At 39.7% G+C, this 12,358-nt stretch overlaps 1 protein-coding gene across 1 annotated transcript in view; it reads left to right on the top strand.

The window, feature by feature from the left end:
* The first annotated feature begins 9 nt into the window (after positions 1–9).
* EIF2S3 (eukaryotic translation initiation factor 2 subunit gamma) overlaps positions 10–12,358 on the top strand; it is a 13,872-nt gene continuing 1,523 nt past the window's right edge. Inside the window, exons 1-11 of the mRNA XM_074534604.1 lie at positions 10–289; positions 2,503–2,566; positions 3,022–3,149; positions 3,266–3,387; positions 4,702–4,796; positions 6,005–6,163; positions 7,361–7,495; positions 8,419–8,513; positions 9,411–9,555; positions 9,989–10,158; positions 11,122–11,294. Coding sequence (XP_074390705.1) covers positions 221–289; positions 2,503–2,566; positions 3,022–3,149; positions 3,266–3,387; positions 4,702–4,796; positions 6,005–6,163; positions 7,361–7,495; positions 8,419–8,513; positions 9,411–9,555; positions 9,989–10,158; positions 11,122–11,294 — 1,355 coding nt within the window. The 5' untranslated portion in view covers positions 10–220. The remainder of the gene's footprint in view (positions 290–2,502; positions 2,567–3,021; positions 3,150–3,265; positions 3,388–4,701; positions 4,797–6,004; positions 6,164–7,360; positions 7,496–8,418; positions 8,514–9,410; positions 9,556–9,988; positions 10,159–11,121; positions 11,295–12,358) is intronic.

Genomic DNA, 12,358 nt, shown 5'->3' with positions numbered 1-12,358 from the left:
CAGGGCTGCCCGGTGATCCGCCTGACTCGTGGCCGCTCCGCCACGGAGCCAGTGGAGGCTCGCCGGCGCTGATCGTTGTTTGTCCTTGAGCTCAGTGTCCGCTCCCGGGCCGGCTGGTGCCGCGCTGTGGGCCGGAGGCTGCGGGCCGGCAGCGGCGGTGCAGAGAGGAACCGGCGGTCAGGCGGCCGCGAGGGACTCCTCACTTCCTACTCGGGCCAAGATGGCGGGGGACGAGGCGGGAGTGACTCTGGGGCAGCCGCACCTCAGCCGGCAGGATCTCGGCACCTTGGTGAGCGCCGCCCGCGGGGCGCCCCGGAGCCACATCGGGCTCCCGGGGCTCGGCGGGGGCGGCCGGGTGGGCTCGGGCTGCGGCCCGAGGGGCTCCGAGCCTTCTGCTGGGCCCCACCGTGGCCGATGCGCTTCGAGGGGCGCGGGAGGCGGCGGCGCCTCGGGGAGCCGCGTTCAGCACGCGGGGCGGCGGGGCCCGGGGCCGAGAGCAGGGGGCGCGGGCAGGGAGCGGGGACCGAGGGCAGGGAACGGGGAGCAGGTCCTGCCGGCCCTGGTGGGTGTGGGGCGCCGGGCGAGGCGCTTCTCCCGCCCGTGGGTGCGGGGCTCAGCGGCTCCGTGTCCCGCCGGCGCGGCTGAAGCTTTCGTGGCTCACTGGTGGCTGCAGTTTTCCTGTGTAAGGTTTGGCCTGTTCTGTGGTATTGAAGACTTCTGTTTTTCCGAAGCAGAACCATAGATTTGAGGTGTTTCATTACAGCAAGCTCGAGGAGTTCGCTACCAGCCCTGTCTTGGTTTGCCAAGAAAATTTTCTCGACTATTAACAACTACCGAGAAATACCAGGTCTATCTGCTACTGCAGACAGTTGCAGTGGTCTCCTTGCCTATTAAATATTTAACCTGGGCTTCCTCACTTATTACACTTACACGCTACTCTAAGTGTATCTATAATGTATATTTCAAATGCAAGTGTGTTATAATGTACACAGTCAGAAATCCTCCTGCTGTGTCCCCGGCGTTTAAACTGGAGCAGCTAATTTGTCTTTACAATAATAATATTCAATGGTTTTTGGGCTTGAGCACAGGAATTCCCTACTGTGAGCATGTTAGTTATTTTAGATAGTTTCTTTTCTTCCTGTCATTGTTGACCGTGGCATTTCCCAGTTGGAAAAGGCACAGAGAGAGACTGGCTGGAGCATCAGCAGCAATTCTATTTAAGGCCTGTTCTGCCGGCCCTTGAGTGCTTGTGGCTGAGTGAAGCTTCTTGCTGAGCAATAGCGTTGTACCAGGCTTGAGGCAAAAGCTCCATGCGTGCATGATTTCGTGCACCAGGAAGAGTTCTCCTGGTGGCAGGAATTGCATCACGCTGAAATTCTGGTCACCCGGCCACATGGTGCCATCTGCAGGTCGCGTTCCCATCACTGGGAAGTCATTTTAAGTTCGATATATGAGAAATATAAGTTTATCTGTGTGTCCTACGTTTTCAAAACTTGCTTTGTATTGAACATGAACATTTTATTCATGTTTTACTTGAGAGCAGAATGACTGAGCTTACTTTTTTACACAGATGTGTTTGATCATTTTGCACAGAGCCTTCATGTAACAGTGTAAACAATGTGTGATTCAATGTTTGTATTATTTGTATCTTAATTTTGTCCTGCACCGAGGACTCTTCTGGCATCATGAATCTGCTTGAACTGAGTGGCTCATCCTTATGAATTCAATGCAGGATGGATATTAGCTTTACAGAGGAACATTTCAGTGGATTTCAGCACTTGTCCATTATTTGGTCTAACAGCTTTAAAAAACCTAAACAACTCTTTCAGAGTTGCTTCTTTATCTATACAGAGTGTATTTGTGAGGTTTTTGTGTTGTCAGTGGCTACCAATAAGTTCACACAACAGACTGTTTAGGACAGCAGAATTTTTATCTGGTACCTAAAGCAGCAATAACAGTATCTGAGGAAAAAAACAGTCATTAAAAAGAATAAAAAGCCATGGTGCTAATGTAACCTCTGGACCCAGTGACTCCAAAGTGTTAGTTGTAATTAAGTATTGGCTTTAATGGAACTTTACACTAATTAAACAACTGTTTATTGACAAAGCTTTGTTTATAAAATATTTGTGCAGTTTGTCATGTAGACTGTTGAAAATGGATTTATCTGTTATGTGTAATTTAGGTTCAGGAATAGGTAGGGGCTTGGGGTGTTTTGTTCAAAGCTTCTTTTGAGATTTCTTGTTTTGTTTACTCCCATCTTTAACACTTTGCAGCCAAGACTGATTTACAGTCAGGGTTTTGAATTGAAGCCTGTACTGATTCACAAGCAGGACTTGGTTCACTTTTACCCACGTATTTCACAACACTTAAAAGACTGGAATTCACATAATTGAACTGGATTTTGCTGAATAGAACTATCAGTTAATTTTCAAGTTTCTAAATTTTTAACTTTGCAAACATTTCTATACAAGATGAATAAATTCTAAAATCTCCCTTATACAGGATGTTACCAAGTTGACGCCTCTTTCACCAGAAGTCATCAGCAGACAAGCAACAATTAATATAGGTAAAAAAACTTATAAAAAAGGAGGGGTGCATTAAGGTGACTCTTTTTGATGCTCATGCAGTAGCAGATGGTGCCTATGTGGTAACACTTTCAAGAATTTGTGCAGAAACAGTTACGTAGTAGTTTTAGGGACTTGTCCAGCCCTTTTGACTTGAAAAGCACCAATTTTACTTCAGGAGCGCAGCTGAATGGCATGGGGAATAGTTGCTAAAGCAGAATTTGTTTTACCTTTGAAATAAAGGATTGAAATGGGCTTCATTAAAATGCAGAGATCTGTCCATTGGGAGCACAATTTCAGGTCTTGTTTGTTTAAACAAAAATGATTACAAATTCCCTGTGTATACTGTATGGACTTACTGGCTGTGAAGAATTTGGGGTAATTGTGTATTGGTTGCAGTGGAGCATTGCGCAAAATTAAACTAGTTTATTAACAAAGATTTCCTTTTACAACACAGGTACAATTGGTCATGTAGCCCATGGGAAGTCAACAGTAGTCAAAGCTATATCTGGAGTTCACACTGTCAGATTTAAAAATGAACTGGAAAGAAATATCACAATCAAGCTGGGTTATGCTAATGCAAAGGTGAGTTATCACTGTAAATGGAGCAGCTCTGTTGCTAATATATTTCATGGGGATGTAAGATTACAGGTAACTAACCCTTAAGGAATTAAACCTTTTTTCAATTTAAAAATTCCCAGATTTACAAGCTGGATGACCCAAGCTGCTCTCGACCAGAGTGCTACCGATCCTGTGGAAGCAGCACCCCAGATGAGTTCCCTACAGATATTCCTGGCACCAAAGGGAACTTTAAACTAGTCAGGTAACTGCTTTAAATTACTGCAATAAATTGTGTTTACTTGCCTTTGTATGAAAACAGGATTGAACTGTGAGCTGAATGGGTTCTGGCAGACTGCACACTCTTAGATGGAGCACCCTGGGCTAAGTCATTGTTTAAACTGAATTCATTGGTGGTGGTGAGCACTCATGGTACAGCACAGCTGTGTCTGCTGCCCTCAGCTACTTGCAGGACTTTGAAGTTAAATATTTCTGCTATTAATAGAGGTACATTTTAAACCAGGCAGACTCAGAACTAATGTGGACCTCACAAACACACCTTTAAAATCTCGTTTGGAAGGGTGATCTTTGTTGAACTTTTTCTTCCTAAGGGCAGAGTTTCCAAAGCTTTTTAAATGAATATATGAAAGCTTGATGCTGAATGTGAGATCTCACTGGAGGCCAAGTGTTCTTTATTTACTTGATTTCTGATAAAGTATAGCAATTTCTTTATGCAGTGGTGATGTGGCTCTGCACAACAATTGTTCAAATGAGAGTAGTCATGAAGACTTGTACCAGATCCTTGGTTGGTGTTTATGACACAATACATGTGGGGCTGTAACCATGTGCCCTCCTTTTCTCAGATTCCCAGCAGAGCACTTGTACTAAGATTAATTTCTGTTGGAGTGTGACAGGCAGGCAGTCATTGTGAAAAAACTGGTTAAAAGCTTTGCATTCTTTATCCTACTAGTTATTTACTGGTAGTAGATTTCTAACATCATCAGCAAAGCACCAAATTAGTCCCTTGCTTTTTGGTGGCCTGCCACTAAGAACAAGGATTGTTCACTAGATAGGTTCAGGAAAGAATATAGTGAATCATCTATGTTGGTCTGCACCATAAAACCATAAGGTTGGAAATGTAACATCATGTCTGTAGACAAATCTTTGAAGTGCAGTTATAACCATATAATTAAAGCTGCATAGTTTCCTAAAAATGAAGAATGGGAGGTGCCTGTTAAAAGAGTTAAGAGAAATCCCATGTGGTGTGTTGGGTTTGGGTTAGTGGTGGTGGGTTGGTTTGATTTTGAGCTTTTATCCTGGTGCATTTAATCTATTTTAGAGTAAATTTGGTGAAATATTAAAGAGGTACTTAATGTGGACATGTGGAATTACATCTGAAAACTCAGAAAAAGTATTCAGTAGCTGTTCAGTAGCATTTGTGTTCTTTCAGGACTTTTTTGAAAATACTATTTTAAGGATACTTTTAACTTCTGTATCTGTCTAATCACTAACATAAATCAGTCAGAGGAATTGCTGGTAATGGGCTTTTGGATCTCTCTTTCCCCTTCTCCTGCAACAGGCATGTCTCTTTTGTGGATTGCCCTGGCCACGATATTTTGATGGCTACCATGCTGAACGGTGCAGCAGTAATGGATGCAGCTTTGCTCTTGATAGGTAATGATTGCTCCCCAAAAGCAGAGCTCTGTTTTGTAGTAGCATGAGGCAGCTTTATGTGGGCTTTAAAATCTCCTGGGATGTGGTGAGCAGTTTAAACAAGTGAATGCTTTTGAGATGTGTTAAAGTGGTGCTGCAATGGTACTGTACTGTAACAAGCTGGTTTGTTTTAAGCACAGCTATCCATACCCACTAGTCTGGTAGCTGGCCCCATTGCTAGGAGGTAGGTAATGTAAAACCCTGTTGTCATACAGTACTGTAAAATTTTATCACTTTATGGAAACAGATCAGCTGCATTTTGAGTTTCTCTGAAGGTTCAGTTTCCTTTAAATATGCATGTGGTCTTTGCCATGCAGTAGAGTTCACAAACAACAGTACAAACAGTAGCCCAGATAAATATAGGCAACATTTCAGAACAGGAGATTTAATATAATCCAGACACATTTTATTCTGATTTGCAAGCAACCTAAACTGAGTAGAATGGATTTTTCTATGTCTGTAGAACGTTCTAGTGTTCTCTAGTGATACATACCATTTATCTTACCTTGATAGGATATGTCAACAAAAGAAGCAAACAGCTTCAGATATTGTAATTTAAAGTCTGAGACAGATGATGAGCTATCATTTCTTCTGCCTGTTTATCTCCAGAAAGTGTGATAGACCAAACTTCAGGCAGATTAACCACCATAATCACACATCAGCCAATGCTGGCTTCTTAGCTGAAGTCCAAACCATGCTGATGGCAGCCCTATTCATGTACTTGATTGAATTATAGCAGAGTTTGGGGATCTTGGTATTTTTATGACTTTACTGATAAGAAAATATTAAGATACTTCTTGAAAGGTAATTTGTGTATTAAGCTACAGTCAACTCTGAGATATCTGAAGAGCTAAAGGATGGAGTAAGCCAAGTTAGGTGTTGGTATCTTTGGATATTTTGGGTGGGTGTTCCTAGTGGGAGCAGGCAGAATGGGGGAACCTCTGTGGCAGCCTCTTATCCTGCATTGTGTGGAGGCCACAGCCAGCAGCTGCAGGGGAGAAGAGGTGCTTACTGACTTGGTGATTCACTTGTAGATTACTGAGAGACAACTGTCTTTTCTTTTTTTAATTTTTTTTACATATTGATAGTAGATGGAAGCAGATATCCTAACTGTAGCAGTTTTATCTATCTTTATAGTTTCTATATTCCACTCACTTTTCTTCTTTCAGCTGGTAATGAGTCATGCCCTCAACCTCAGACCTCAGAACATCTAGCTGCTATAGAAATCATGAAACTGAAGCACATTTTGATTTTACAAAATAAGATTGACTTGGTGAAAGAGAGCCAGGCTAAAGAACAGTATGAACAGATTCTTGCATTTGTACAAGGTAAGTTTTCATGAGCAGAAATCCAATGAGTGGTGGAAATTCAGTGTTGAGACATGGACATAGTGGTTTTCTGTATTTGATAGAAAAGCTTATCTTGGGCAATGCAGGTGTACGTGCTCTGCTAATGTGGAAATTAGACCATGGGGTTGTGCTTCTTTCAGCCTGCTTGCATACAGCAGTGTTGTGGCTCTGGGTCAGAGCTGGAGGTGTAAAACTAACATCAGTCACTCTTACATAGTAGCTTTCAGTGGATTTGTGATTTCTTCCTGGGGTGCTTCTTTGGTAGAGATTTCAGTGTGATTTTACTGCAGTGCAGGAGAGAAGGAAGGTGTACTTGTTAGGGGCACCTTGTAGGTTTAAATATATTAATTTTTTTAGCTAATGACAAAATATTGCTCTTTCATCTGTCTGTGCAAATCCAGTTTGGGCAGTGTTATCTTACTCTCTAAAGGTCTGCTCACCTTTAGAGTGATTTGAGTTTTATCTTTCCCTGGAGCTTCCACTGTTTCCCGTGTTTATCTGCAGTAGGTGTTGTATGTGACAAGCTGCAGAGCTAGATTGTCACCATCAGAAGTTGCCAGTGGGTCTTTCTTTTCCTTTTTTTCTGTTTTGTTCTTTTTTTTCCCCCTGTAATTCATAATTGTTGCCTTTCAGAAGCTGTACATAACTCTGTCAGAGTGGCTTGACATATAAATTTGGAGTTTGAAAACTGGAGTTATCACAAGGAACATAGACATAATTAAAACTAATGATTGTCTAACAAACCTGGATTACTAAATGCATTCTTTTGTAAAATAAGCATTTTTCTAAAATATGTATTTGTATTGCAAAATTTGAAAAACATAAATCATTAAATTAACAGGAAATTTAGTTTGTCATAATGAAATATGACTAAAATTAATGCTGCTGTATCCAATACTGAGATATTGACCTCTCTTAGGAAATCTTTGAAATATTGCTGATCACAGTGCAGGAAGTGAATTCTCCCTTAGAGTGGAAGATTATCTTGCACACTTTCAGAATGCCTCAAAAAGTAGCTGTGGCTCTGTGAGCTAAAATGTTGAAGAGAGGGATGGATGCTCTGATGTTGCTTTGGGAAATACACATCGACCATGCCATGAATTTGATTCGTTTTTTTAACAAGGACAGAACACTTGGTCATATTAAAGCTAAATGTTGAACTTGATTTTGTTTTAGGCACAGTTGCAGAAGGAGCTCCAATAATTCCAATCTCAGCCCAGCTGAAGTACAACATAGAGGTGGTTTGTGAGTACATAGTGAAGAAAATCCCGGTCCCTTTGCGAGACTTCACATCTGAGCCGAGGCTCATTGGTACGTAAGTGTCAGGTGTTTGGGGCCAAACATTTTCTGAATGTGTCTGCACTTAGAATAGCACATGCTGTGTGCCCTAAACATGGATGGGTTTAAAAGGAGTATTTAGGGTGCTCTTTTTTAAAACTTGCATGTCTTCTGAGAGCTGTATTGTTTGTTCAGTGTTAGTTGGTTTTGTGTATATTCTGTGTATATGACAGCATATATGCTGTGCAATAAAGTGAGAAATTTGTCTGTATCTTAAAAATATCCCTTTAGTTGTTATGAATTTAGTTTTGATTGAACAAAATATTGGCAAACTGATGAATTTGATAATTCACTTATTTCCATGGAAAATTTTTGGGTAGCTTGGTTATCTTTTGTATGAGTCTCCTGTTTCCTGGTTGTAATTGTCAAAGTTTCAGTTCTTGTCCAGCATGAAATGCAGTTCCTACAAAGAATTCATTTGCCTGCCTTTTTTTTTTCCAGTAATCCAAGGGAGTCCTACATTGCATAAATGCATAAAAATTGACAATAAAAATTACATCAAGGTTACAGTGTTCAGCTATGAGTACATTTAAACAGTTCTGGTATTCACAATTAACATTGTGAATTAACATTGTGTATTCACAGTTAACATTGCGAATATTAAAGGGGTTTTGTAAAATGGTTGATCATTGCTTTCTTTTTAGATCTTTAAGTTACTTTCTGCTATGCAGAAAAAGTCTTTTGAAACATTTATATATATGAGTAGTTTAAATGGTTTTGAGACTAAAATTAAGTTTCTGCCTAAAAATTGGGAATAAAACATTGCTCTGTTTTTGTAATATTTATAAATATGTGTGTCCTTTCATAAGAACAGACGCAGTCAAAGTTGCTAAAGAAAGACATTGTTTAAAAACCTGATAATAAATATAAACCTGGTCATGATCTCTTCTTTTCAGTAATTAGATCTTTTGATGTCAACAAGCCTGGCTGTGAAGTTGATGACCTTAAGGGAGGTGTTGCTGGGGGCAGTATTCTCAAGGGTGTTTTAAAGGTAACCTTTTCTCTTTCTTGACTGAAATTTGTAATGACAATGAGTAGAGTTTTTCCACGCCTGCTACAAAATGTGTCTATGTAATTGATTTTTTAAAAACTTGAATTCAGTCACATTGCACTTATTCTTTCTGTGTGTACTTCATTTTTACTTCACAGTTTTAAAATACCAGAACAAGAAGCACTGATTTTAATTTTTTAAATATATTTTTGTAGTCTTAACGTTTGCTAATAATGCTAACAGATTTAATCCCTCACAAAAATGGAAGGAGCTATTTGTGTCCTACCACTTCCACTTGCTGAATTATAGTCAGGAAGAGGAGAGCAAAAGAACTTTAAAAGCACCTTAGAAGTGTGTAAGGGCTCTCACAGGTCCGCTTCCCCATTGAAGTGTTCTGTATATTTTGATTTTTTATTTTGCTTGCTTGCTAGTAATGGACAGAAACTTTAAAACAATTGCTTTGTTAGGCTGGAGAGCAAACTGTATCTTTGAACATTTATACAGCTTGTACTTTCTGTGGTTTGCAGTGTACTGATGTCAATCAGTCACACTGATTGAGTCAGTTAACTCAATTTTTCTCAAAGCTGAAATATTTCTAAATGAAATATGGTGTTTAAAAATTAAACTGAAATTTAATTGTTGGAATTATTGCTGATAAAGATCTGTTGCTAAAGCAGTTTTACAAATTGTATTGAAAAGAAAATCAGATGTTACATTTGCTGTAAGTATTGTTCAATTTGCATAAAAAAGTGCAACAGAAATCCCACAAGGTCTGCAGTAGCCCAGAACCAAGGACTTACAAAAAGTAGATCTTGGGATATGTAAGTCTTATCTGTGACTAGTCAGCTTTGTGTTCCTGTGAAATAACCAGTTAAACTTTTTCACTTTTGTCATTAGGTGGGCCAGGAAATTGAGGTGAGGCCTGGTATTGTGTCCAAGGACAGTGAAGGCAAACTCATGTGCAAGCCAATCTTTTCCAAAATTGTGTCACTCTTTGCTGAACACAATGATCTCCAATATGCTGCTCCAGGAGGCCTTATAGGTAAGAATGTTGTCTTATGAAAAGATTCATTTCTTCATGCTTATTGAAAACACTTGGTTTCATTCAGCAATGAATTTCAGTGTAATTAACAAAAATACCACTTTTAGCATTTTTAGATAATTCATATATGTAGAGAGAGATGGGGTTGGTATGAAAAATGGGTATTTAAGAATGAAATAATTTTCCTGAATGTCACTGACCAGTGCAGACCAGCTTGCACTGTAAACTGTGCCAGCTTTAACAGCAGAATATTTCTCCATCTGTTTAGACAGAGCTCACAGTCTTGCTGACATTCTGAAAGCGTACCCAGGCAGTAGGGAGTTCCCAGTACATTCTCTGGGTTTTTTTAAGAGCATCTTCAAATATTTTAGCACATAGAAATGATTAGAAATGATGAATTCAGTTACTCTTTCTGCCTGTTGTTGTGCTGTAGGTGTTGGCACAAAGATTGACCCCACGTTGTGCCGGGCTGACCGCATGGTGGGCCAGGTTCTGGGTGCAGTTGGGGCCCTGCCAGAAATATTTACAGAGCTGGAAATCTCCTACTTCCTGCTGAGGCGGCTCCTGGGTGTGCGCACCGAGGGGGACAAGAAAGCTGCCAAGGTCTGTGCCCCTGCCTTTGGTTGCACTCTCATTTTGCTTCCTGTGCTCATTTTCATTAGTGAATATATTGCTGTGATCGTATGTAGGTGTTTTGTCTCAGTGTTGATATAAGCTTGTCACAAAACTTATCTGCTTGTTTAATACTATAGAATGGTTTTCAGAGGAGTACAAATTCATCTCAGTAGTTTAAAGTAGCCTAAAGTATTTATGTATCATGTTATGTATTTTTCTAAACATGCTGGTAGTTGTTTTCTTTTGCTATCATCCTATTCATTGTGCAATAATTAGTTTTACAGTGGTACTGATCTACTTTCTACTGACATGCTTTTTGTAGGTTTTTTGCGCTGACGAATTTTTTAAAGTTTAAATATTTTTTAAATACTCTGGTTGAAAAAAACTGAACTTGAGGCACAGGACAAACTTGTGTAACATGTTCTGTTTTACACAAATCAACTAAAAGATCATAATTTCCCCTGTTAGTATTTAAAATTATAAACTGCTTCATGCAACAGTGAGTAAAGTGCTTCAGCAATCTCTTTTCCTGTGAAATTAATTATTTAGTGGGCTTTTTTATGTAGGCATAATGGAAATGAAAATACACCAGCCTGGTAAATAATCTGTATAACATCACAGGTTGTAACAATATCTCTGACTGTTTGTGTTTTTAATATATTACATTAAATCATCGGTATAGTTTTTTCTATATATAGATCAATCCCAAGAAAGTACATCATACCAAGAACCTCAGAACTACATGTGCAACATCTTTATGTATTTGTCCTTTTGCATATAAAACTTCTGTCTGCTGACACTGCTGCCCATAATTTGTGTGTGTGTATTTCTAGTATTTCTCAGCTCTATCTTTTTTTTGTGGCAAGAAGGTAACAGAAGATAACTTGGTACTGTCTGTGCTGTTTTTAGTACTAAAGCTTATGTTTCAGAGTGTTGTATGTCTGTCTTCAGGTGCAAAAATTATCGAAGAATGAAGTTCTAATGGTAAACATAGGATCCTTATCTACTGGAGGGAGAGTCAGTGCTGTAAAGGCTGATTTGGGGAAGATTGTGCTAACCAACCCTGTGTGCACAGAAGTGGGGGAAAAAATTGCTCTGAGTCGAAGAGTTGAGAAACATTGGCGGTAAGTTGGTGTGAGGTTGGTAGGGTACCTGCTTGCTACATTGTTAACAAAAATACATGGATCTGGCTTTGTACTGGAATAGGTAAGTGTGTGTCTGTTTTAAAAACTCTTCTGGATTCTCCTGACAGATTGGCATCATGGTTGTGGAGTGCCTCATTTCATTGCTATCCCTTTTTTAAACAAACCCCACAACTGGGAGGGCATCTATTAGTTAACAGCCAAGGAAACATCTGAGGTTTGTGCTTGTTGCCCAAACTGCCTAGCTGTAAATTGAGCTCAGTAGGGAATCTTGGCAGAGGGGTTGGGAAATTCTCACCATGTTAAGCCAAATAGCCATCTTTATGCACACCTCAGTGGGCTTCTAGCTGTGGAGCTGCATGTGATTTCTAGTGCAGCCTGGAACTAACAGCAGAGGAGGGATGTTTGAATGTTTTATGTTCTACAAGCACAGAGGAAAGAATAAAGTATCAACTGGATTGACCCATCCAAATTACAAATATAAAATGCCTGACTGCAGAAGCAGCTGGAGGCTGAAAATGATGAACAGAATTGCTTTATTGCAGTGCCAGATTCTCTTTAGGTGATTACACATACTGTACCTGTCACAGGTTTCATATGTCTGGATTGATAAGAACATCAGAGTTTTTTGATTTGTTGGCTCTGCACAGCTCTTGTAGTATGAAAGCACAGCCATTTTTACAAGTCTGTACTGTATGGAAAGAAACCAAGCTTTAAATATCCATGGATGCATGTTTCTTTTTCAGATGATAAGAAAATGTAGACAGGAATTTAGTGCTTGCTGTCTCAGAGCAAGATGACAAATTAGGGAAGAGATTATTCTCTGAAAAAAAAAAACCCAAGGCAAAAGATAACATGTCTTGAACAGGAGGAAAAAAAAAAAAAGGCAGGACCCAAATTAAGTCAGGTAAAGCAGAAGGAAGAGGAGAAACAATATTAGAAATTATGCTTTTTTTCCCTTTTTTAAGCTGTAGACTGATAGTCTGTGCTCATAATAATAATATATAGATAATGTGTCTTTTGTTGCTTCTGTAGATTCTTTCCCA

This window comes from Zonotrichia albicollis, chromosome 2 (genome assembly GCF_047830755.1).
Source record: "Zonotrichia albicollis isolate bZonAlb1 chromosome 2, bZonAlb1.hap1, whole genome shotgun sequence".
In the NCBI taxonomy this organism is placed as follows: domain Eukaryota; kingdom Metazoa; phylum Chordata; class Aves; order Passeriformes; family Passerellidae; genus Zonotrichia; species Zonotrichia albicollis.
The sequence above is the reverse complement of the archived record's forward strand: the minus strand, read 5'-3'. Positions and strand labels throughout refer to the sequence as shown.